The sequence below is a fragment of the Populus trichocarpa genome, chromosome 18, assembly GCF_000002775.5.
Source record: "Populus trichocarpa isolate Nisqually-1 chromosome 18, P.trichocarpa_v4.1, whole genome shotgun sequence".
In the NCBI taxonomy this organism is placed as follows: Eukaryota; Viridiplantae; Streptophyta; class Magnoliopsida; order Malpighiales; family Salicaceae; genus Populus; species Populus trichocarpa.
In genome coordinates this window covers 1,005,430-1,032,316 of record NC_037302.2, presented here as the reverse complement: position 1 = coordinate 1,032,316, position 26,887 = coordinate 1,005,430, and the positions used below count along the sequence as shown (strand labels likewise).

The 26,887-nt window shown below is 32.4% G+C and overlaps 1 protein-coding gene across 2 annotated transcripts; it reads right to left on the bottom strand.

The window, feature by feature from the left end:
* Positions 1 to 750: 750 nt before the first annotated feature.
* Positions 751 to 16,435, bottom strand: LOC7465441 (aspartyl protease family protein At5g10770). Of its 2 annotated transcripts, none has more exons than XM_052448926.1 (3): positions 16,226 to 16,435; positions 1,755 to 2,180; positions 751 to 1,622 (listed from the first exon to the last, which is right to left on the bottom strand). In XM_052448926.1, exons 1-3 carry the CDS (start codon positions 16,386 to 16,388, stop codon positions 820 to 822), a joined length of 1,392 nt encoding a protein of 463 aa, XP_052304886.1. In that variant the 5' UTR covers positions 16,389 to 16,435; the 3' UTR covers positions 751 to 819. The 2 variants fall into 2 exon arrangements, with proteins under 2 accessions (XP_052304886.1, XP_002324933.3); XM_002324897.4 differs by lacking the exon at positions 16,226 to 16,435 and adding an exon at positions 2,310 to 2,528.
* Positions 16,436 to 26,887: the final 10,452 nt, after the last annotated feature.

The window sequence follows — 26,887 nt, the reverse complement described above, 5'->3', positions numbered from 1 at the left end:
AAGGAAAAGAGGAAACATGACTGGACAGGATATATCTTTGACGATCAGCAAGCTTTGGTTCAAAAGAAGTTTAATTTTTTTTATTTTAAATTAATTTTTTTTAATGATTTTAATTTGATTTTGATATGTTAAAAAAATTTAAAAAAATAAAAAAATATTATTTTAATTTATTTCTAAATAAAAAACACTTTAAAAAACAAAACAATAACTAATACAATATTAAATAGGGTTTTAAATGAATTAAAAAAAAATACATCTTAAACTCCATTGAATATATTAATGAAAACAATGTGATTGAAGTTGAGCCGAGGAAACATAATCAATCACCCGAATTATAGAATCGGTTGCATGGTCCATCCAGCAGAATTGTGTGCGGGTGGCATTGCTAGCTAGGACGTGAGAAGTGTAGTATCTTCTTCACTTTAGTTTTCATGATGGTTAAAAAGATCGAACACACCCATGTAGACATTCTCTGAAAAGAAATATAAATTGATATTTTTTATTTAAAAAAAATAATAGGTTACTATAGATTGCCCTGATAATTCAGTAATTCAAGTCTTTCATTGAGTTTTTTAATCGAGTCATATCCTGGACAACAACTATGTTTTCTACTATTTAACTTATTTACTTAAATACAAATGTACATATTTACCATTTTTGAATACCGATTTCTTTTTTTTAGAGAATATTAGTTTTAATAAAATTAAAAGGTTTGTTAGTGAATGTTTTAAGAGAACCACAAAACGAAAATGTAAAATCAAACCATTTTATTGATATATTATAATTTAGAGCTAGTGCTCCAAGATTTTTTTTTCCATTTTAGTCACAGCCACCGGGGGCAAACCCAATCCTTTCCTTCGCACCATCAAAGACTACTGTGTAAGTCTTTTGCTGAAAATTCCCAAAGATTGAAACTTCGTCATCCAATTCCGCAAATGCCAAGCAGTACACCTTGCTCCCTGGAACCTGCCACATGATCCCCGAAACATCGATATCCATCTCCACGCCACCTTCGAAGAACACACTAATCGAAGGTATTGCAACCGTGCTATAATTACTGAAGTCATAGCATGTGTCTAGAAAGTCATCTTGGTCCAACAAAGGATAACCTTTCATCATTTCTCGGAACACTGACCTCAGTGCCGAGTATGCCTTCGGAGGCAGCCGAGTGAGCACTGCACCAGAGTCGATGGTGCTAGCAATCTTAAAAGCCGATGCATCTATCAATAGTTTACGGCCTCCAACACTAATTCCAGTCATTTTGATGTCGTAGTCCGAAGATGGTGCTGTTTTAGATACTGGGGAGAATCTGACATCATTCGGCACTTTGCCGCCGAAAGTAAGATGACCAGTTGAGCCAGGAGTTGACGGTATACAATAAGAGAAGAGTTTGTCGTATATATTAGCAGTTTGTGATGCTAAAGATATAGGTGAGCGGTTTAGTCCCATTATACCAGATTCTCCAAGTGATTCACCAGATACTTGATCGCTGCATCCAATCAAAATGTTCTTGAAGTCGTACTTTAAATGGCTAAAGGATATTGTTTCGGTGGCCAAAGTTCCTGTGGAGCTGCTGTTGTCTACATATGCAGTTAAGTAGGTGCACTTCGGAGAGGAGCATCCTGTATCCACAACATTGAACATACAACTCTTGAAAAAAAATTTTAAGGTTTAATTTATCCCATTTTTGTTTCAATAATATCGTTAACCAGCCAATTAAAACTTTTAATGCATGTCAAAATAATAATATTTACCTTGCCTGATTGATTGGCATAGCTTTGAGGAACATGGAAGGCCTTTGAATGAAGCTGACTTGGTTGGATCGAACACAGGTACTTTTGGATAGCAAGCCTTGCACGGCTTACATTGAGTCCAAATGAGACCACTGCCTGTGTCAAATATAAGTGGCATTTCCTTCTTGGGCGTGCCGATTCCAACGTTGACAATATAGTCACTTGCAGTGATTTTGGATAGACCATAGAACGGGACACTACTCTTCATGTGCTCAACACTGCTGGTCAAGTTCATTGAACGCCGGGCCTGAATAATTGAGTCCACTCGAAGTTTGTCTCGACGGAGGATTTCGTTGAAGGATGATGCTGGAGCAGTTGATGTTCTGTGTGGATTGCATGGACCGAACCTGTGTACTAATTTTAGGGATGATGAACCCTCGTTGAGAGCTGAAACACAAAGCAATTACCTTAAGAACATATCAAGGGCAATCCTCTCTCTCTACAATATCCTTCACAGTAATAGTAGTGAGAAGAAGGAGGTCATGTGCTTAATTTTTGAATCAAGAACTATAGTACCTTTGGAAGATTCCTTGCAGACTTCTGTTGATGGGAGAGAACTGATTTTGAGAGTATGAAAATATGCTCTCGTTCCTTCATCGGCATTGTCCTTCAAAGAGTTACAAGGGGAAAGAAGAAGAAAACCATAAATCACAAAAGAAAGTAGTGATTTAGAAGACATGGGAGCGCCAATGCGAGACAAATATTCTTCTCTTAAACAATTATTATGCTTCTCTGGAGGGAGGCACAGCTATTTATACATGCACAACGAGTTAATTATAACCTAGATAGTATAGTTTTTTTAAATAAATGATGATGAAATTATCTCGATGTGCACAAATTAATTTGATTAAACATGATTTTTTTTTTTATCAAGTAGAAATATATATGGTTTTGATCTTAACATTTGGCTATGACCCCTTTCAATTTCAATTATAGAGCCTACTTATTTTTATATTTCAAAAGTATTTTTTAAAAAAATTAAATGTTTTTTACTTTAAATTAATATTTTTTTGGTGTTTTCAGATCATTTTAATGTGATGATATTAAAAATTATTTTTAAAAATTAAAAAAAATATATTATTTTAATACATTTCTGATTGAAAAAACATTTTAAAAATAACTACTATCATATTCTCAAATACACTTTTAATTTAATACATGTTTTATTGTAATTTTTAAAAAAAATATTTTTCAAAATATGTTTTATTTAGAAAAAGAAAAACCAACACCATCATGTGGCATGTCCACTTAAAGGGAGAAGCTGATAATAAAAGTAAGGGAATGAGTACAAAAAAGAAACACAAAAGCAACACCCCATGTCCACATATAGATCCATTGAGAAAGGTAATATCTTTGGAAATCAACATCACTTGTCACATAGAAACTATTTCATTCTACGGTTAAACCGTGTTTTTGAAGATTATTATTTTAATAATAAAAATAAAAAATATTATCTTAATATATTTTTAAATAAAAAATATTTAAAAAAAACAATATCTAGTACTAGTTTCACATTAGAATTATAAATCGGTTCCAATTTAAATTACTTGAATATTATAATACTTAATTATTTTTTATTCATTTTGCATGTATATATGTTTTATTTTTGCATTCTTATGGCTACTTGTGATTATAAAATATTTATTGGGTTTAGTTGAAATTTATGATTGGAGTTATTGTGGTTTTTTTTAACAGGTTTTTTAAAGCATGACAGAATCTTGAGTATAGTTCTTGTATAAAGGAATCTCAGTTCAATTTTTTTTTTAAAATTGTAAAATTTCTAACTCTTTAAAATTATAAAATAAAATAAATTTTAGATTAATAAAAAATATGATTTTATAAACTTTTTCTTTCAAATATATTTTATACGTTAAAATAAATATTTTTATTAAATTTATAGACTCAATAACAGACTAAAATAAGCAACAATAGTGTTATTGTGTCAATGTACTTATTATTAACAGCAACAAAACACCTCTACAGCAGCAGCAGGAGACAGCAGCAGCACCAACACAGGATCCTTACCCTCGCCAGCAACTGCAGCAGCAACATGAGACAGCAGCAGCAACACAAGATCCTCACCCTCATCAGCAACCAATCTGAATTAACACCTCCAACGGCTACTATTTAGAATGGTAATTAACCATACATGAAAATCATAGCTGTGGCAGATCAAAGATAAATCAATAAGGAATAAACAGCTATCTCAACCAATACTTCTCAAAAAAGAAAACTACAGCTATGACAGACCTCTCATAAAAAAAAATTACAGCTACCTCATCAATATATATAAATAAAGAATATTGTATTCATAGAAAGAAATAAGAGGTAAAAGGCAATAGTTAATTACTACTCTATATATAGAAATATCCTGTACAAATCAGTAAGTAGTGCTCACGTTTGTATTATTGACAGTAATTACAGTAAATCCATATTCTTCATCTACTGTGTTCCCTTGTTCAGTTTTTTTCTCTCTTATCATCTCTTTTCAGGCTCAAAACACAAAAGTTTTTTAAAATTAAACAACAGCCAAAACAATCTACTTCAATTGATAAGCACATTTTTTAAATCTAGCTTTTAGGGGGTCGTTCTTCAACTTTAGTGTTCAGACAACGTGAAACACAGGTTGATGTTTTTTCTCTAGATTGATTGATGGTGAGATTTTAGATAGTACTCTGTTCTTGTCTTCAGAAGTTTGGATTTATTTACCAATCACAAGTTATATGTTTCCATCAAAGAAAAGAGATTAGAGAATAAATTCATATTAAAAGGCGAAATTGTTAGAAAATTAATATAAAACCATTCTACAAGACTTATCTAATTAAATCTTTTGAGTTAATATGCTTTTTTAATATGATATTATAAACTATTTGACTAAATACTTATAAATTTAAATTTTATTACCCTCGTTTATTTTAATTAAATTAAAATTAGTAGTCAATTGTTTTAAAGCAATCATCTAACAACTTGAATTTAATTTTATTCTTGACAAAGAAATGAAATCTTTAATTTTAAAGTTTTTTTATTTTTAATTCTTGGGGAAAATAAAAATATTGAGTCCTTGAACAAAACAGTTCGTACAATTGGTCCCTACAGTTTGTAAGATTGGTAGGTAACAAGCATGTGATTTATAAGAAAGAATATTAAAAAAGTAAAAATTATTTAGGAAAAAAAGTAAAAACTAAATCCTATAGTAATTAATATAGCTAAAACGTAACCCAATAAAAAAAAATAGTGAAAAGTTAAAATATCATGGAGACCAAAATGTCCAAAACTATAATTCAATCTCTCAATTTTCATTTACAAGCAGGTGTATTCCTTTTGGTCGTGGACCTAACAGGTTTTATTAGTAAATTAAGTCTTATGGTCGATCTGGTTGGTCATAGGTGGAGTTGTTTTCATCTAAAACATTTGGAAAAACTTACGGTATGAACAGTAATATCTCCCCAGTATTTTTTTTTTTTCCTTTAAACTACTATTAAACTGTATATTATATTGTTAATGTGTATTTATATCAAAAGAAATGTTGCTGTCAAGTGGTAAAAAATAGATAAAATAAAAAACACAATAGCATGTCAAAGAACCAAGTGGTTAAAATTTGCACAGGGTCAGACTATCTTTTGTTTAATTTTTATCATATAAATAGGGATACTGAGATTCGAACCCATGATCGCTTGGTCATCAAGACTCTAATATCATGTTAAAGAATCATCTTAACCCAATAACTTAAACTATTAAATGACCCTCAAAGATATGATTTATATTATATTCTAACACAATATATAAATCCAGTATGTCAAACTTTATCTCATAACATATATCATATATCATGCATATTTTTATTATAGTGTAATTAAATAAAAAAATAATTTCAAAAAATAAAGTTTTTAGACTATTTGTTTAGAAAGTTAATTTGGATGAATTTAAGATATTATTATCTAAATATTTTAAAAATACATTTTAAACACTATCACTTTACTATTTTTTAAAGTAAAATTGAGTTTTTACTAGATTTATTATGTCGTGTTTTTATATTTTTTTGTTGACTAGGTTATATATAAAGATCAATTTTAACTTAGATTAATCTAAAATCTAAATCAAGGAAGGACCTAACCCAACATGTCTTGAATTTTATCTAAATTTGATTAAAACATTAACATTGCTTGCAAGTATTTATTTTGTGCAATCGAGATATACTTTTGATAAGATGGAGTGCGTGTGTGAATTTTAATAGTGATTTTTGTGTCCTTTTTTTTGTACTTCTTTTTCTTTCTAATTTCATCAAAAAAAAATTATCATAGAAAACATGTAAGCAATGCATGAACATTTATTTATATTTATATTTTGTTTATCTGGCCAGTGGCATTACACGTTACTATAAAACTACTACTTTCTAAAGAATCTTCCATAGAATTTGTTTATTCTTGACTGCGAGCTAAGAAGGGATGCGAAGGTGGACGAATTTCATCAAGGTTAGGAGGAGGCGGGATTGTTTGGTTTTGCGCTTCTATTTTTTAAAACAAATTGAAATTTGTTTATTTTAATTAATATTTTTTAATATATTTAGATCATTTTAATGCACTAATTTTATAAATAATTTTTTAAAAAATAAAAAATATTATTATAATATATTTTTTAATAAAAAATACTTTAAAATAAATCACAACCATTTTTTCAAACTCGTTGCCGGCTATTGGGCCACTGAAATGGAAAAGATATGGGTTCTCTTTCGGGAAGCTTGAAAGATCAGGTATTGGTGGAGGCTCGTATGATGATGATGAATATGTTTTTATTTTCTGGAACTTCAAAAGGAGTAAAGCACTAAACTTGTTTATATTGGCTAAGTACGAAGTTGTGCAGGCAAGAGGAGATTCTAGTTTAGCTTTAGTTTTATCTTTAAACTTTGTAATTAAACATTGGAGAGCCATTTTCTTATTTCCTTTTCTTTTAATAAAGTCTCCATTTTCATCTTAGAAATATAAAAACTACATTTTGTCACAATGATAAAATATATAATAAGAAAAAAAACTATGGCTGAAATCCATTGAAACTCCCAACAAAAATAAAAATAAAATCCAAAACTTAAACAAACATGATGTACTAATTAAGCACTAATTTTCACAAGCCCACAAGCATATAATCAATGAAATGGAACACCTAACATAGTTTTTTTTTTTGGTAAAAAAAAAAGCAATTTTTGTTTTAAAAAAGTAATAATGAGATCTTTTTCTTTATTATTTTTAGTTTTTCTCTCTCCTCTCCTTATTTTAATTTGTTAAGAGAGAGGAGAGAAGAAAAAAAAACAAATGCCCTCAAAGACATATTGAAGTTTGGACATTATCAATATTATAATTATTTTTATAAGATAAATCTAATGATATTAGAGATAATCACCAATAATGATCCAAGTAGATTATATTTGTCGCTAAAGACAAGTAAATCACCTATTAACTTTTGACAACAAGGTAACACGCTCAGATCAAAATTGATGGCCTTTCTTGATGTTATTAGATTTGTTTTATCAATATATATTTTATGGTACCGGCGGTGTTTTTATTGAAATTTCAATATGCTTTTAAGGTTATTTTTTTAATTTTTTTTTCATGTGTTCAATTTTTTTTATTTAAATGTTGCTATTTAACAAACTTAAATTTTGCATTTATTAATCATATCATATAGATGCTATTTCACAAATAGCTTTCCAAGCTTTGATATTTTTTAATATTTTAAAAAATGGTGCTAATTAACAAGATATTCGCTCAAATCTCACTTCCTTGTTGTCGTGGACCTTGTGGTGATGTCCATAGGATGGAATTTTTGGGGATATGTGTAGCACTGGAATTAAAAGGAAAATGGTTCCCAGGAAACAGAAAAGAAGGTAATGAACAGAGCACCAGCTATTCATCTCTTTCTTTCGATTTTTCCTTTGGGTGGAAGAAAAACTAAAAATGATCCCACTTTGAGCCAAATTGTAAAAAAACTTCTCGAGCTTGACTGAAAAAACAAATCTTGGTTGTTTGTTTCATCTTAAATATCATGGTTTTCTCAATATGTCTCACTATTAGAGTTTTATTGAGAAATTTAAGGGGAAAAACCCTTAAAAATCATTTCAATTTTTTTTCTTTGGCGGTGAATATATTTTCTTAAGTTGGCAGAGGAAAAAAAGGGAAATGGTAGGATTTCTATGGGGTTTTTTTCTTCAATTTCTCTGATAACAGGCCGTATTCAAAAATGTAGGGAATTCCGACCGGTGATGTACTGATATTTGCTCATAGGAGGTAAAGCACACTGACACAATATTTAACGTGGTTCGGCAAACCGCCTACATCCACGGGAGAAGCCATTGAATTATATAGGGAGAGAACAAGATTTACAACAATAGAGGAGGAGGAATTATCCCCTCTTTGGCAACTCTCAACCTCACTCTATTTCTCTCTTTTCAGTGCTGCAATGGCAGCTACTGCTGGCTGCCCTTGGCAGCCCACTCTCTCCTACATCTCTCACATCTTTGGCTCTACTTTCCTTCTCTTAACTCTCTCATTTTGCTCTCTAACATATGCCTCTATTTATAGGCATCCATGGCAGCTCCACTTGTTCTTTGGTCAATAATGGTGGCCACCGTCTCCAGCTCATTCAACAATGGTGGCTGCCAATAGTCAATGGTTGGTGCCAACCATTTGCTGCACATGCAATGGCAACAACCCAACAATCACCCCCTTTGCCATTCATGTGGGCAATTGTCTTCTTGCTTCTTCAGCACATGCTTGCATTCTGCAGCTCTTCCAAGCTTACCATTCTGAGAGCGTCTTTGGCCAAGTTTCCAGGTACTTGCCAAACCTTTTAATCACCAGAGTCATCCAAGCACCCCTTTGCTCACTCCAAAGGATCACTTCAACCAGATGGTTTGTCATATCTCATCTGAAGAGTGTTTAACGCTTGTCTCTGGAACAACACCCCCCTTCAAGCATATCAACCATGCTTGGCCCGGAATGATTTATCAAGCCTTACACCAAGGCTTACAACACCCCCTCAAACGGATATTTCCAAGTGCGACAGTCATTGAGTATTTTAATGTGATCACGAGCTCACCACTCTTCCAAGAGTCTACTCATCCCGGAGTTGCGTCTGCCCTCTGTTCCTCCCTAGGAACCACGCCTTACTTCTCCGTGAGTCTCCCGCTCTTAGTCTCAAGAGTCCAGGTGGCTCTCCCTTTTAACCATGGGGACAGCCCATTAAAGGTTGATCCATCTCTATCTTCATACTCTGAGTATTACAATGTCATTACTGAGCTCACCACCTTGACAAGAGTCAACTTGTTCCCAGAACCTGCGCATGCCCTCTGCTCCTTCATAGCAGTCGCGTCTTAATGCTCCACAAGCCATCCACTTATTGTCCAAGGCAAATGTCTTCTAGCTCATTGATCTTTAGCATGGGGGCAATATCCATGAAAGTCAATCTTGCATTTGTCTTCATACTCATCATAGCCTCTTCATTGGCTATACACTTGTCCACTTATATCCAGCCATCACATTGGCTCTGGGGCGTTCTGAAATTGGGCTCCTATCATGGCCCTCACACCTTCTCCTGAGGTGTCTTCGCCCTTTGTCATGGGGCAGTCCGAAATTGGACTCATATCATGGTCCTCACACCTTCCATCCGAGGTGTCTCCGCCTGTCGTCATGAGACGGTCTGAACTTGGACTCATATCATGGTCCGCACACCTTCTCCTGAGGTGTCTCTGCCTGTCGTCATGAGACGATCTGAACTTGGACTCATATCATGGTCCTCACACCTTCCATCCGAGGTGTCTCCGCTTGTCGTCATGAGACGGTCTGAACTTGGACTCATATCATGGTCCGCACACCTTCTCCTGAGGTGTCTCTGCCTGTCATCATGCGGCGGTTTGTACTTGGGCTCGTTTTATGGCCCACACACCTTCTTGCCTGAGGTGTCTCCGCTCGTCGTCATGCGGCGGTTTGTACTTGGGCTCGTTTTATGGCCCACACACCTTCTTGCCTGAGGTGTCTCCGTCCGTCATGAAGCGGTCACATCCTCCTTCATCGGGGATGTCTCCAGTAGCTCCAAGATTCTCTACCACCATGTGGACTTGGGAGAGATCACTGCCACTGATCACATAGAAAGAGAGAGTTGCGGTGCACTCTTCGCAATCCTCCATCTCATTTTCTATGTTTGGAGCTTCTATGCCTTTCTGCTTGATAGCTCCACCCACACCAACTCTCTTTGGTGTCTTCGTCTTTCATCGGCGGTCGCACCTCCTTAATTAGGTGCTTCTGCAACAGCTCATCTTTCCATCCTTGCATGCATTGGAAAGGTCCTCGCTTGTTGCCTTTATCAAGAGCACAAAAAGACTTCCTGTTGTACAACTTTTTCACACAGTCTCTGCTCTGAGCTTCATCTGGGAACTCTTCTTCTCCTTGCACCTATCGTCTCATTACAGTACCTCGTTGGATCCTACGGGTACTCCTGCACAATCTCCGTGTGCTCTCGTGCAATTTTGGTTCTCCAGATTTCTCCCTATTCTTTGCTTTTATGTTTGACAGCAGCTCATCCTGACACAACATTTATCCAAGTCAAAATAGGGTGCCAATCTTTATCCCCTCGTGTATTTCTCTTCCATTATCAGGGTCTTCATCAATTCTCCCTTCGAGAAATTACAGTCACCGAATCTAACTTCTTTGAAGAAATCACCACTCCATCAGATCCTTGAACATACGGAACTCAACTGTTCCTTTGTGTCGTCATCTTGCTAGTCTTCAACAGTTTCATTACAAACTGTTACATATACAAAAATAGTACTGTGTGGATGATCCTTCAACTAAGCAAGTTCCCAGGAAAGATTTGGAGGGGTCACACTGGTCCCGCTTAAAACCCAACCTCCTAGACAGAACTTCTTAGAACGTATCTATCCACCGTACTGCCTTTTCGTATATACAACCATTTGCTAGCTTTGTTGTGGCTTTCCTTTACAAGTGATCTGGGGTATCCCGGTTTTATACCTGATTTCTCAACATCTGGCGAGACTACCAGTTCTTAGATTCGTCAAGATTGGTCTTCATCAATTTCCACTCTCCACCTCAAATCGTCCACATGATCGGGTGTCCAGAGTATCCCAATTTTGCCTTCCTTCAAGGCAATTAAAATTTCTCCCCACTTAGCAATTCAGCACATGTAATTGGGCAAACATGTGCACTTTCTTCTTCTTCATCTCCATCGACCACCATGATGACCTTCAGATGCCTCCTGATCGGGCAATCTCTTTTGTTAATTCACCACCACCACTTTTGGTCTCAAATCTCAACGATCGGACCGTACCATTGCATCCGGAACGATCAAATTAGCTGGAAACAAGTCTGAAATCGTCCAAATCGCATTTCAGATGGCTAAGATTTGATCAAAACAATTCTGGCCTGATCAACGGCTCAGATTCAATCTCAGATCCGGTTGCACGTAGGATCAGCTACACTGGATCCTGTCCCTCGGCTCGCGGCTCGGCTCGGCTCCAATTCGGCTCGGCTCGCTCGGCTCGGCTTGGCTCGGCTCGAGTCTGGTGACGTGGAAGGTGGGTCCCACTTGATGACGTGGCTGCTGACTAGTCGTTGACTGGTCTATGACGTGGCTGCTGGCATGGCATGTCTACTGTGCATGATGACTTCACCATTACATCAGGCTGATGTCATCATGGGCCATGCTACTGTACATGATGATGTCACAATTACATCATGCTAATGTCATCCTTATCCGAGTCAGCCACATGGGTCGGGTCAACTGGTATTCGGGTCGGGTCAACTCATCCGGGTGAAGAAGACGCGTGGGGCGCGTCTGCGCGCGTGGACAGACGCCTTGCCGGAGAGTGATGGAGAGTGATGGAGAGTGCGGCCATGTCCGACGTCCGATTTTGACGCCATTTTCACCAGTGGCTTCGTCTCTTCCTCCTCTACACGGTGGTATGGTCAAAACATAATTTTGACAACTTTCATTTTTGAGCAAAAATCAAACACCACTTCAAACCATATGCTCTGATACCAATTGTAGGGAATTCCGACCGGTGATGTACTGATATTTGCTCATAGGAGGTAAAGCACACTGACACAATATTTAACGTGGTTCGGCAAACCGCCTACATCCACGGGAGAAGCCATTGAATTATATAGGGAGAGAACAAGATTTACAACAATAGAGGAGGAGGAATTATCCCCTCTTTGGCAACTCTCAACCTCACTCTATTTCTCTCTTTTCAGTGCTGCAATGGCAGCTACTGCTGGCTGCCCTTGGCAGCCCACTCTCTCCTACATCTCTCACATCTTTGGCTCTACTTTCCTTCTCTTAACTCTCTCATTTTGCTCTCTAACATATGCCTCTATTTATAGGCATCCATGGCAGCTCCACTTGTTCTTTGGTCAATAATGGTGGCCACCGTCTCCAGCTCATTCAACAATGGTGGCTGCCAATAGTCAATGGTTGGTGCCAACCATTTGCTGCACATGCAATGGCAACAACCCAACAAAAAAATCATATTGTTTAGGATAAAGATCAGAGATCTTTTAGTTCAAGAGTAATTTTTTAAAAAACTTTAGCCTTAATTTTACTCCAAGTTAAAAAAAATGCATTATTTCACTTTTTGGCAAATGAAATGAACAGAGGAGGGAATTTTTGGGGATATGTGTAGCTCATGGAATTAAAAGGAAAAGAGGAAACATGACTGGACAGGATATATCTTTGACGATCAGCAAAATTTGGTTCAAAAGAAGTTTAATTTTTTAATTTTAAATTTTTTTTAATGATTTTAATTTGATTTTGATATGTTAAAAAAATTTTAAAAATAAAAAAATATTATTTTAATTTATTTCTAAATAAAAAACATTTTAAAAAACAATTGATAATACAATACTAAATAGAATTTTAAACAAATTAAAAAAAAATATGACATCTTAAACACCATTGAATAAATGAATGAAAACAATGTGATAGAAGTTTAGCCGAGGAAACATAATCAATCACCGGAAATAGAATCGATTGTGTCATAACCCAATTTTAGATTATTCCCCAAAAATCAATTTCTTTTTCAAAATAGAAATAAAAAAATAAAATAAAGATTGGTAATGTGGAGAAAGCAGATCAAGGAGGACTACAAAAATAGAAAAAAATCAAGCTGTAATTTTTGGAGGAAATTCAAGGCCTAATTGTACCCCTATTATGCCCAAAAAGTGAGAAAAAAATGCAAATTCAACATCAAATTAAATGATTATTAGACGAATTTGCATAAAAATTAAGTTCAATGACATAATTAAATTTTTAATAGGCCAATTTGATTTAATCATGGGCCAAATTGAATTTTAATTATGTTTAAGAATTAATTTGGGTCCAATTGAAGTATTTAATTAAGTGTAAGGACTTAATTATACTTTAAATGAGTCAAATTAATTAGGGGCTTAATTGGTGAAATATTAAGTTTGGGAGCCTAATTTGGGCTTAATTAAGAAGATTGGAATTTTAAGAGACCAAATTTAATTTTTACCAAGTTAATTGATTGAAATTAGGGGGCAAATTGCAAGAAAATTAAAGTTTTCGGGTCCATTAGGGGTTGAATTGACAAAATTCGCAGCCAAGGATGTTTCTGTAAAAGGCGCCAAACTATAGGGGTGAAATTGACAAAAAACCTGGGGTGAAATTGAAGAAATTGAAAATTTTATGGTCAATTAGGGGTTCAATTGAAAGCAATTGAAAGAGGTAGGACTGAAATGAACTTTGGCCAAAAAAGAATTCTGGTACTGTTCATCTTCTTCTTTAATTCTCTGAAATAACTATTCTGATTACCTACTTTGCAGTTACATTTAATGTACCTAACGTCCAACAAATTTTCCAAAACTTGGACGAAACTAATCCCCAGACATCCCTCTATGTCTGGGTATGGTCTTCACTGGCTCACTGACAAAGAAACGGATGTAGCACCACCCCAAAGAGGCCAACTTAGGTAGCCTACAACTGCAGATTTGACAGTGCACCATGCCTAATTTGAACCAACGGTTGGGATCCTTCCCAACTGAATCAAGGGCTGTAATTTCCCCCCTGTGTAGAAACGATTTCCCTCTTCCACCACCTAAAATAGAGGTGGATTTGGTGGCCTGAGGGAGGAGAAAATCGAGTCCAAAGTTGACAAAAAACCAGCCACACCCCTTTGTTTTTCTCCTTTTCTTTTCTGCAACGAGTACTCTTTCTCTTTTCTCCTTCTCAATCGTGCCTTCAGCCACCACCACTGCCACCGTCGGCTTGACAACCATCCTCTCCACCACATTTCTCCCTCTCCTCTGATTTCTTCTCCCTTTTCCTCCACAGTGGTAGCAGCTCATCAACACCACCATTTTTGTTTTCTTCCTTCTCCAGCACCGACAGCAGCAACATTAGCACCGACCTCCACCTCTACATTCGGCTTTAACACCATCATTTCCATCAACCCAGCTCCTCACCCGTGGCAGAGCAGCCACCGTGACCTTCTCTCTCTTCTCCTTCCAGCCTTTCTCTCTCCTCTGCAACGTTTTCTTCTTCCTCCCACAGCCGACTCCGGCCAGCATCACCTCAGCCGATGTCCTCTGAGCCACCGGCCGAGCCACCTCATCACGACCGAGACCCCCACGCCAGACAACTTCCTCCTCCCTGCATTTGCCTCTTTCTTCCTCGTTGTGGCTGCTGCATGCAGCAAGCTAATTAATTAGCCCCTGGTTTGGGCTGGGCCAGTTATGGCCCAGCCCAAGTGGCTAGGTCTGGCCCGGCCCCTATTTAAAAAAAAATTCAAAAATCATTTTTTAAAAAAAATTGTGATTTTCTCAAATATTTTTCTATTCATTTTGTGTAATATCAGGTTGTATATTTACACTGTCAAATACAAATCCGGTATTAAAATACCTGGTTTTCTACAAAATTTTTCAAAACAAATTTCAAAACATTTTCAAAAAGAAAAAAAAAATATTTTGTTGCATACGGCTAAATCCTAAAATTTTTTCAAGCATATTTTTCATAAAAAAAACAAAAATTGCATCTCTTTCACGTTTTAAAATGCAAAATGAATATCATAACCAGTTTATGATTATCCATTAGGATTTGGCCAAAATATCAAAAATCTTTTTCCATCTTTTTTTTCTAGGGTCCAAATGTAGACTTTAATATCTGTGGGGTGTAAAATTACACGATAAAGTACTCCTTCAGGTATTAAAGATACAAGATGTAAATAAATGCAATGCTAAAATTCAGACTGTAGAACGGTTAGGACTTAACCCGATAAGGTAGAGACTCTCTCATGAAGAGAGATCTGTCTTGAACCTTAGAAAAGACCAACGAATAGAAACCCGACTTAGAAAAAAACAATCAAACAACAATGAAGCTTACCTTAGGTAGGGTGCACTGGGGGTGATGCGTCTTTCCCTTGCACAACCAGTCCCTTACCGAAACTCTCGTAGACCATAGGTTCCTAGTGACCATAATACTAGGTGGCGACTCCTAAAATCATAATTTTATGATTAAATCAAAAAAACTCTTCCCAACACACAACACCTCACACAGGAGGCACGACAGGAGCCTCTGTCGTCGCTAGACGACGTCGCGTCGGCTCGCACCCCACGACAGGTTGCATAGTTCATCCAGCAGAACTGTGTGCAGGTGGCATTTCTAGATTTGGTATTTCAAGTCTAATGACTCGGGTCACAAGTTTAAAAAGTTTATATATTAAAAAAATATTATAATTTTCTTTATTTTTTTACAGGTTATTCTAATCATATAATCTGGATTGCAGATTTGGTGAGATATCCTTTCTTGGCCTAGGCATAAATAGCATTGTTACATATTTAATATGACTAATTTTTAATGTTTTTTTTACCTCATTTCAATACCTAAATGTCATTTTATGTGTAAAAAAATAATTTGATCCCATGACAAAGTATGGACACCGAGACTAGTATTTCCTAGCATTCAATTGTGTCTGAAACCCAATTATTGATCTCTCATGGAAAATCAATATTATCGTATTCTCTCACCGAGACTGTGTTTTATCTTTTTTATGGCCTTTTGCCATTTTAAGATATTGTGCAGCTTTTGTACTAATCTCGCCAGACTTTGACGTTTAAATGATATAAGTATCTTTTAAAAAAAAAGGCAATCCTCTCTCTCTACATTGTCCTTCACAGTCCCAAACAAAATGCTCCCTCTGTGGTCTCAGGTTCAAGCCCTGTGGTTGCTCATATGATGGTCACTTGAGGCTTACTTGGTCGTTCACTTCAGGGCCCGTGGGATTAGTCGAGGTGCGCGCAAGCTAGCCCGGACACCCACGTTAAACTAAAAAAAAAATGCGAACAATTTCTTGAAAAATAGTAGTAAGAAGAAGAAGGTCATGTGCTTAATTTTTTAATCAAGAACTACAATACCTTTGGAAGATTCCTTGCATACTTCTGATGATGGGAGAGAACTGATTTTGAGAGTATGAAAATATGCTCTCGTTCCTTCATCGGCATTGTCCTTCAAAGAGTTACAAGGGGAAAGAAGAAGAAAACCATAAATCACAAAAGAAAGTAGTGATTTAGAAGACATGGGAGCGCCAATGCGAGACAAATTTTCTTCTCTTAAACAATTATTATGCTTCTCTCGAGGTAGGTACAGCTATTTATACATGCACAACGAGTTACTTATAACCTATATAGTATAGTTTTTTTTAAATAAATGATGATCAAATTATCTCGATGTGCACAAATAAATTTGATTAGACATGAAATATTTTTTTTTATCAAGTAGAAATGTATATATGGTTGTTGATCTTGACACTTGGCTACGACCCTTCCAATTTTAGAACCTATTTGTTTTTACATTTTAAAGAAAAATTAATTTTTTTTTCTTTGTTTTAAATTAATATTTTTTTGGTGTTTTCAAATCATTTTAATGTGTTGATGTCAAAAATAATTTTGAAAAAAAATAATATTATTTTAATATATTTTTAAGTAAAAAACAACTAGTACTACACTTCCAAGTATTCTCTTAGTTTAATGCATGTTTTATTGTAATGCTTTTTTTTAGCATTGTTTAGAATTATAATAAATATTACTTTTAAAAATATTTTTTTATTTAGAAAAAGACAAACCAACACCATTATGTGGCATGTTCGCTAACAATCAACATGAGTGAAATTGAAATCATTTTTAAACTTTATAGGTTGTTTAAGTTTTTAAATTGAGATGAATTTTTTAATATAATAAATATTTTTTTATAGTTTGTATCTTACCATTTATTTTCTTAAATTAAATTAATAATAAAAATTTAATACAAGATAATTATAAATCTTAATTAAAACTTTTAAATTAAGATAATTACGTAAAAACACATAACACCGTGACATAATTACAAACATTGAATGCCAAAATCAGAGACATACGTCGTGGAACTTAGTTTTGTTCCAAAAATACTGTTATGATATTATTTATTGTTTTATATTTTTTTCTTTAAAATATATCTTTTTCAATACTCTTTAAATGTTTGTTAAAAGAGTAAATTAGGAGATGTTCCTATAAAAAAATAAACTTATGACCTAATAGTTTAGAATTCTGAATTAAAAATATTCTTCATAAATGTATAAAAGCTCTAGAGCATGTACAAGCTCATGAAGGAGAAATTTTTACATGAGTTAGACTCACTACTATTCTGCTCATATAAAAATTATATTGGATTGCGACTATGAAATATTGTAAACTCAACACTGTGAATGTGAGCTCATGATGAGTCTAACTCTTGTAATAATTTTTGCTCTATAGATATTGTGTAGTTTCGAACTCCTCGACATCTTACATTGAAATTAGATACAATCCTTCTAATTACATAATTACGATTCTTTTAGTGCTACCCCCCCCCCCCCCCCCCAAAAAAAAAAAAAAAAAAAAAAAAAACCTTTTTAGTGTCATCTACTTCTAATCTCAAACTTTTCTTTTTAAAATTATTTTTTCTAGATAAACCTTCCTTATAATAAAAAAAAAAGTAAAAAGAATCCCAGAAACATTATGGATTGTAAAAGGAAATAATGTGAATTGGAATTATGTTTCCTCTTTTCTTCGTTTGTTCTCATCCTAAAGTATTTGTCTTCCTTACACATTGCATTGACTGGATTTGAGACTGAAAATTAGTTTCAATTAGTTTGCTATGAGATTCTTGTGGTATCAAAACAATAAAAAATTTTAATGTTAAGTTAATGATGATTTGACATAATAAAATTTAATTTAATTATTTAAAGATAAATAAAATTTTAAGGATCGAATTTGATATTAACATAAAAAAATTATTTTTTATTATCCACTCAATTTAGCAAAAACAAAAGTTTAAAAAAATGCATGCCTAGCCCTCTTTTTTTTCATTGGGCCAAGGGCTGCCTAGGTGCTTTATGAGGTTTTTTTTTTAATTTTAATTAAACTTATTTTACAAACAAAATAATTATAATTATATTTAGAGTATGAATTTGTTATCAAATAATATTATTATATTTTTGTAATAGCAACAAACACTTTTTTTTACGGCCTTTCATTTATGACTAATAATAAACTGTTTGAGAGTGTGGTTGCGGTTGTTTTTCAAAGTATTTTTTGTGCTGAAATACATCAAAATGATATATTTTTTTATTTTTTAAAAATTATTTTTGAGATCAGCACATTAAAATGATCTAAAACATATAAAAAAATTTAATTTTTAATAAAAAATAATATTTAATTTTTTAAAAATACAGGTTGGCTAGCGTTTTCAAACCAACCCTTACTGCATGCTAATGAAAGCAGCATAATAGTGGGCTGTGAGGCATAATATCAAACAGTCAAATTATCACAAGCATAAAAGTGCATGTGAATGAAAGTGGGCTGTGAGGCCCCTCCATTTTTAAAGGGAGGAGCTAATAATAAAAGTAAGGGAGGAGCTACAAAAATACGATGAATACAAAAAAGAAACACAAAAGCAACACCCCATGTCCACATATAGATTATTTAGAAAGGTAATATATTTGGAAATCAACATCACAGATCAGACGAGTGAAACTGTTTGGTACAGCGGTTGATGATTTGAAGATTTTTTAATATTTTTAGTTTTAAATTAATATTTTTATTATTATTTTAATATCAAAAATAAAAAAATATATTATTTTAATATATTTTTAAATAAAAAATATTTTAAAAATCAATATTTATTACACTTCCATCACTTTCAAGTTAGAACTACAAATCGGTCCCAACTTAACCAAGATGGGACCAGTTCTCCAGTTGTGGGCTATGATTGATTTTTGTGTTCTCATTGCCACATTTTCTCACGCGATGATCCAGATTGATAAGTGGTCTAGGACTGGCTGTTTTCTTATTACCATTTTTGTGTTCTCATTACCACTTTTTCTTTTTTGTTTCTCTGATTTCCTTGCTGCCCTTGTTGCAGCCTTTACCTGTTCTCTCCTTTGAACATATTCACACGATGAAAAAAAAGGAAACCAACACAAAAACCTTTTTTAAATATAAAAAAACATCTCAATACAGTAGCTTAAGCTGATAGATGAGATCATAAAATATAATTTATATTATTCTCTAGCACACCCCCTCAACTGAAAGCTCTTTGAGCTTGAAACTTGCATAGGTCCATATTACTTTATGCTTAATTTTTATCAAATAAATAAGGATTGTGAGATTCGAACTCGTGACTGCATGGTTATCAAGGCTCTGATACCCTGTCAAAGAATCATCTCAACCCAATAGTTTAAGCTGTTAGATGAGATCTCAGAATATGATTTATATTATTCTCTAACATTAAAAAAAATTAGCACAATAAATGTAAAACATTGATAAAATAACACAATTTAAAAAAGATTTGACAAAATAATATATTTTTGATATTGTCACCCTTTGAAAGTGTGGCATTTAGTAGATGTCGCGTTTTAGAAGCGCAACAACTTAAGATTAGTGGTTGCTTTGACTGTTTGTACTAGCAGGATGAACATTAGTTGTCCCGCTGATATTTTTTTAGATGATCGAGCTACATTGCTCAGACAAAATAATGCGACAGTTCAACTATAGACAACACATCTTAGTCAACATGGACAAGAGTGATGCATTGCACGCCATGACTCGTTGGGTAAAAATGATGATTATAACTGGTTAAGCCGACATGGAGCTTATGTATCACAATGGGATTCACAAAAGAAGGAGATATTTACAGAGATACATATTGTAATTACAGATAAAGAGTATATTATTTGGTACACGAGTATCATACATCGAGTTATTACTTCGAATCTCGAGCAGATTCCTCCACCTAGATACATGGCAGAGAACGAGGCCACTTAGGAAGGTGTAGGAGTTGGATTCGGTTATGTTACTGATTAGCCCAAATCATCTAGTAGACAACGTAGACATAGATAGATAGATAGATAAATAAGTTATGTTTATGTATTTTGAGATTTAAATTACTTAAATATTGTAATACTTAATTATTTTTTTATTCATTTTGCATGCATATATGTTTTGTTTTTGCATTCTCAAGGCTACTTGCGATTATAAAATATATATTGAGTTTAGTTAGAATTGGTTGATTGGAGTTATTGTTGTTTTTTTTTTTTTTTTTTTTTGCAGGTTTTTTAAAGCATGACAAAATCTTGAGTATAGTTCCTAACTTTCTAAAATTATAAAATAAATTAAATTTTAGATTAACAAAAACTATGATTTTATGAATTTTTTCTTCTAAATATATTTTATACGTTAAAATATACATCTTTATCCAACTTGTAGACTCAAGAACGAACTTTAATAAGTAATGGTAGTGTTGTTGTATCAATGTGTTTATCATCCCTCATTTCAGGCTCAAAACACAAAAGTTTTTGAAAACTGTACAATAGCCAAAATAATTTACTTCAATTGATATCGTAGTTCTCAACCATGATATTTGATTATATATCATGAGTGGTAACCACAATAAAATTATAATTAATGTTATGGTTTATAATCATAATATTTTATCAAATATTATATTTTTAAACCATAATATTATTGAAATATCACGGTATAGAACTACAAAATCCTCAAACTATGTTATTTCATCGTAATTTTTCTATCATGTGTTAATTCACCGTTTATTTACATTTTGTATGATAATTTTATCCCACAAAAGCAACGGCCATTCTAGGTTCTAGAGAAAGGCAACATCATCGAATGTGAAAAGAAGCATGTTTTCTCCATTGAAAATGGTGGCCTCAGATATAGCTAGGCTGCTTAAAGTGGGGACAGTCTCCCTCATTATCAAGTGATTCGAGTCTGAAAAATTCTCTAACAAGGAGCTTGAAGACTAGGATTTGTCAAAAATGGGCACCGACGTGGGACCAAACGTGGAACTCGTGTTTGACCTTTTTATTTATTTATTATTATTTAAGTTTTCTGTTGATAAACTTTAGCAAGCTTATAATTAAAATGCCTAGGGAGGTGCAAATGAAGTATGAACAATATTATATATTGAGATCACTTGAGGCCATGTCCTGTTTAGTGAAATTATAGTAACTAATAAACAACTTATATATATATATTCCAGCGTATTTTTTTATTTAAAAATATTTGAATTTATTTACCAATTTACTTGTTTAATTATAAGCGAGTCCAACAAAAAGCTATTCTACGACAACTAACTACTAAATAAAGGTTGGTTTTGGATAGGAAATTAATCAATTCTTCATTTAAAATATGAAATTGTTATTATAAATTATAATAAAATAGGGAAATCTAATAAGGTGTTGATAGCTAGGGAAATCTTAGTACTAAGGTGTTGGACTTAGTATAAATTTATCCATGAAATCTTTTTAATCAATTTAATGATTATATATTTTTTATATAAAATCTATTTATTAAGTGGTTATATATTGGATTCTATCACTTTTATTTTTCTAATTAAATAAATAAAAAATTAGAAAATTAATATAAAATCATTTATTAAATGTTACCTAATAACTAACTAGCTGGAGGCCAAGCCGGGATTTTTCTGTCCATTAATAAACACCATGCATGTTTCGGAGAGCTATTCATCAATATGATATCTAAAATAAACAATAGGAACTATATAACAATTAACAAACATAAGATTCAAAATCAACGATAAATTAATATTTTAATAATCAATAAATAGAATACTTGATATATATTAACATTTAGTTACTTGAATTTATAGATCTTATAATGTGAATGATGAAGATTAGAACCTTGAAATAAATTCAAATAAATAGAGGGAAATTATTAGAATACTTGATTTTAATAATAATAATAATTATTATTATTATTATTATTATTATTATTATATATAACTAATTTCATTTAATTACTTTATGTAAAGAAATGATCAAAATGACACATATTATATAGTTAGATTTTGTAATATTTTAGGAAAGCCAATTAATGATATTACTCTCAAAATATTCATATAATATTAAGAATATAATTTATAAATATAAGTAGTTATTTGTTGTAGCTTATAATTAAATAGACCACACGACACTCAAACATTTAACAACAATTATCAATAACAATAAAAAGTTATGTTTCCTTTATCTATTTTATTTTATTTATCAATAACAATCATTATATAGTCATTGTGATTAATTATTCGATGTAATATTATTTAATTGGCTTATAATAATATTGTATACGATAACTATGGAAATACACTTAAAAATTTAAATTTTATTCATTCAAGTCTAGAGAAAGAAAGAAAGAAAGACACGGAGCCAGCAAGTAGTGACTTCATCAACATCGATTGTTAACTTGCTGGCTGAAAATTGTGCTTGATGAGCCTTATCCTTTTAAAAGGATACTTTCGGTCATTGGGTTTTATTTTCGAGTGTTGCAGTGAGGCCTTAGTGTATTACTTGATGGACACTAGTCTAGGAAAATTGTGCACCTTAAATTGTGTTGAAAAATTGCCAAGGACCTGTCATCTTCAGGTGCTTGCTTTTAGTAGTGCAACGTCTGTCCCGCTGTTCCTCATTCCGAGTTTGTGTAGGAAACAAATAGGATCCTTTTAGTTTGGAGAGTCATGATCGTGGTGGGCTCTCTGTTGATCTAAGGTGTTTGTCAGTCATGTCTTCTTTTGCTTCACACTTGATTATTTGCTTTGAGCTGTAAGCATGTCAACCTGTCCGATTTGTAAGAAAGGATTCTGAGATGGAAGAGCTGAGTTATAGTCTGTATACTCGATTTCTCATGAGAAAAGAGGTGAGGTTTGAGGACGATGCCTGTCTTTCTGGGTTTCATTTGGTTTGATGTTCTATAGGTATGGTAGGATTTTAGCATGGGAAAGTCCTCGGTACCTTGGTCTCTGGGCGAGGGGAGGGGCGAGGCGTTTTTTTCTTTCTGTTAAAATGACTCCATACGGCTTTGGAATAAGCGGCCTTGTCTTTTTAGCTCGGCGTGTTGATGGTGAGTAGACATTAATAAATCTTGGGCTTTGGCTCTATTAATCTGGGCTACGTTTTTTGGGTTGTACTCATAGGGTTGATGGATTTAGGATAAGCATACTTGTGTTCAAGAAAAAAAAGTAACAAAAACAAATTAAGTAAAAAACAACATCAAATTTATGTGAATAAATATTTTGTGGGTTTTACTGCCAAGTATTTTTTTTAAAAATCATTTTTTGTATCATTGTACAATAAAAAAAATGGTTGTCTTTTTAGTTTGTTTTTTATTTTAAAAAAACATCAAAAAAACATTTTTCACATTTTAGCACTTGAAAAAAATATTTATTTTAGCATCTTCATAAAAAAAAAAAAAAGCATGCATATTTTGACTTAATTAATAACAAGTATATTAAGTCAATTAAGACTTGGCTAAAATCAAATAGCTCATTGGACCAACATACCAAAAAAATAAAAAATCCATATTTTCTAAAAAATAATAAATAAACAAATAATGATAAAAACTCTTGATTTTCAAGATTTTTTTTTAACAAAAGGGACTACTCCGGGACCAAAGCTAAATTCTTGTTGTTAAAGCTTGATGAAATCTCCCTATTCGGGGATAATTTTTATTTTTTTATATGTTTTTTTTTTTAAAAAAACTAATGTTCAGATTTTAAAATTAAATACGAGTTATGTTTATTCTTAATAATTTTGATAAAAATTGTTAAGGACTTAACATCAATATTTTTTACAAGTCTCTTATTTGTTTTGGACTAATATCATTTTCTAACGTGTGTAAAGATTTACATCAAATTTTTCATAAAATATTTAGAAATTAAAAATAAAAATAATAATTAATAGCAATAAAAAAAAATTAAAAGAGACAACTTAGTAAAGATAAATTTTTATAAGAAAAGATGTTGTAAAAGTAATATCATTTTTTTCTTTAAATATAACTAATTCTTTATCTAAATCTCTGAAACCATTACAATATATTTTAACATTCTTGATTTTTTTTTTAGTTATTAATTAGTGACTCTAATTTTTCACAATATACAATTATTTTTTTCCTCAATCGATCTTGGGGGAGTCCCTGGCCACCATTTATCGAGGCGCCACAAAGTTCATACACCAATTTCTCATGCTCTTCATTGTTATATCGTTTACTAACTTCATGATGAGTAACTAATCAAATAGACAATTTCTTGTATGGTAAGAATAAACAAGAAATATGTCGTTAAAGTTATTTGAAAATTTAATCAAGGATACCAATTAAATTGTTAATTAAATATGGATTTAGTACTATTTGTAATTAATAATGAAAACAAAAACTGAAAATAATAAATTTGTTTAGGTTATGATTAACAAGTAATCCATCCACTAGCTTTTACCATTCATTTTCTTATAAATCAAAGAAATATTGAAATAAAGAAACGCAAACTAGCACAAAAAACAAGCCATGACTAAGAGTAAATACTTAGTTTTTCTAGCTTTTATTCTTGGCTAACATACGAAAATTGTACATAAGTATCTGTAAGTAACTCTAAGCTCTGTTTCTTGACTTTAGAAAGCAAAATCTGATTCCGATTATTAGATTCTACTTCGAAAAGCATTTTTAGATGAAATATTGCTTCTTTTTTAAATGATAAAAATAGTATTATTATTTTAAAATAATAAAATTGTTAGTAGTACATGTTTACCTTGATACCTATATATGCAATGTTCTGAGTATCATTACTTCCCTTATATTCATAAATATAAAAAACATACTTTTCATTTATTCAAAATTATAAAAATTAATTATGAATAATAATGAACATTCTATCTTACTATTTATGATTATATGAAATACATATATAGAGGTATATAAACTATATTAAACACCGTTTGGGAACGCGGTGCAAACCACGTTCCCAAAAAATTTAATTTTTTTTTATTAAAAATTATTTTTTTATGTGTTTTGCATTGTTTTGATACGTTGATCTCCAAAATAATTTTTTTAAAATGAAAAAACATCATTTTGATATATTTCAACACAAAAAACACTTTGAAAAACAACCGCAACCACACTACCAAACAGGCGTTAAATCAATAAGTTATCTCAAATTTCAAATAATAATGTTTAATTATTAATTTTTTTACTAACTTAGCAACTAAAAATCTTACTGAAATATACAGTTCATGTAGTCATTTTACGTGTTTTGCAACACAACATAATAGAACTTACACATCCTCTACACTTCCACTAATAGCAATGATCATTGGAATTCAATCAGAATCAAAGGTGAACGATTGCTCGATTATGATATTACTCATCTCAATGTCAACAATAGCAAAAAGTTTTTCGTCCAATACGAGAACGCAATCTTATCTTTTGCCATACCAAATCTAAGTGCGCCAATAGCAAATGATTCCTCCAAGTGACCCACAGATCGTTTTGCTCCTCCATGAAAAAACAATATTCCAGGTCGAGGGACTCAGGTCCATTCAATCTATCCATTGGTAGGGATGTGAGGCTGAAAGTTGCCTCTGCCATCCCAAGCAAGTTAAGGTTGGAATGGAAACAATATTGGGTCTACGCACTATGGATGAAACTGGACACTATGATTACTTTATACTGTGACTACAGGACATGGCTCTCCTATCAAGGAACTTCCACTCATTTTAACTCTTTTTTCCCTTTTCTTTTTCCCAAAAAAAAAAAAAAGATTTGGTCATTTTTCGCGCCCCTACTCGTTTTGTTATAAAAATTATTCTCCAAATAAAATACTTCAACATAGAACATTAACTTATTTAATATAAATTAGAAGCAAATAAAAAATTCATTATAAAAAATCCTTTATTGACATATAATATAAACCTAAAAACTTGAAAAATTAAAAGATTATGTAATTAGAAGTTCAAAAGTTGAAATTATATATATATATATATATATATATTATCAGACCTAGTCTAAGTGGGTTTTAGGCTTAAATAATGTGCATTTGACTTAACATTGGCCCAGGTCTAGAATACCAGGACTATGAGCCTGAATTGGATTTATTGTAGAATAATTATTAGACTCATAAAGAATTATTTTTTTGTTGGTATATAAATAAATGGTCTAGACATAATCTTTCTCTTCCTAAATAGTTTGTTTTTAAAGGAAAAAAAAACAATTGTCAGTTTTTTGCTTATCTTTTTATTTTTATTGTTATGGAGGGTGACTAAGGTAAAGTGATGGGAATTTATTTTAATAATCACCAAAATTAATTCTGCTTTAATTTTGATTTCAATAACAATGGATCGAAGAGAATATGTTTTGCACACAAGTAGTCGAGCTCTTTTACCTTCCTTCATACGTTTTCTACTCCATTTTTCTTTAGTCATTCAAGAGCATAGATTTGTTAAGTTTGTTTTCGCAGTTCCTTTCATTAAGCTTGATTAGTAGGGCAATTAATCAAGGTGGAGTTATTGAAATTTTAAAAAATTAATTACAATTAATTTGTTTGGTATTTATATCCAATAATAAATAATAAAATTTTAAAACAAATAATACGTACATTAATATCAATGCAATTTGTATTTGTTTTATATTTTTAATACTTCAACAACTAAGTATACTAAACTATTTGTTTATATATATAAAAGTAAATTAGAAAGAATGGTTTCA

Coding starts and splice junctions, on each gene's coding strand:
- LOC7465441 (XM_052448926.1), bottom strand. CDS start 16,388: ATGTCTTCTAAATCACTACTTTCTTTTGTGATTTATGGTTTTCTTCTT. Junction 2,181..16,225: donor ATGCAAGGAATCTTCCAAAG/GTATTGTAGTTC, acceptor TTTGTGTTTCAG/CTCTCAACGAGGGTTCATCA. Junction 1,623..1,754: donor ATGCCAATCAATCAGGCAAG/GTAAATATTATT, acceptor TTGTGGATACAG/GATGCTCCTCTCCGAAGTGC.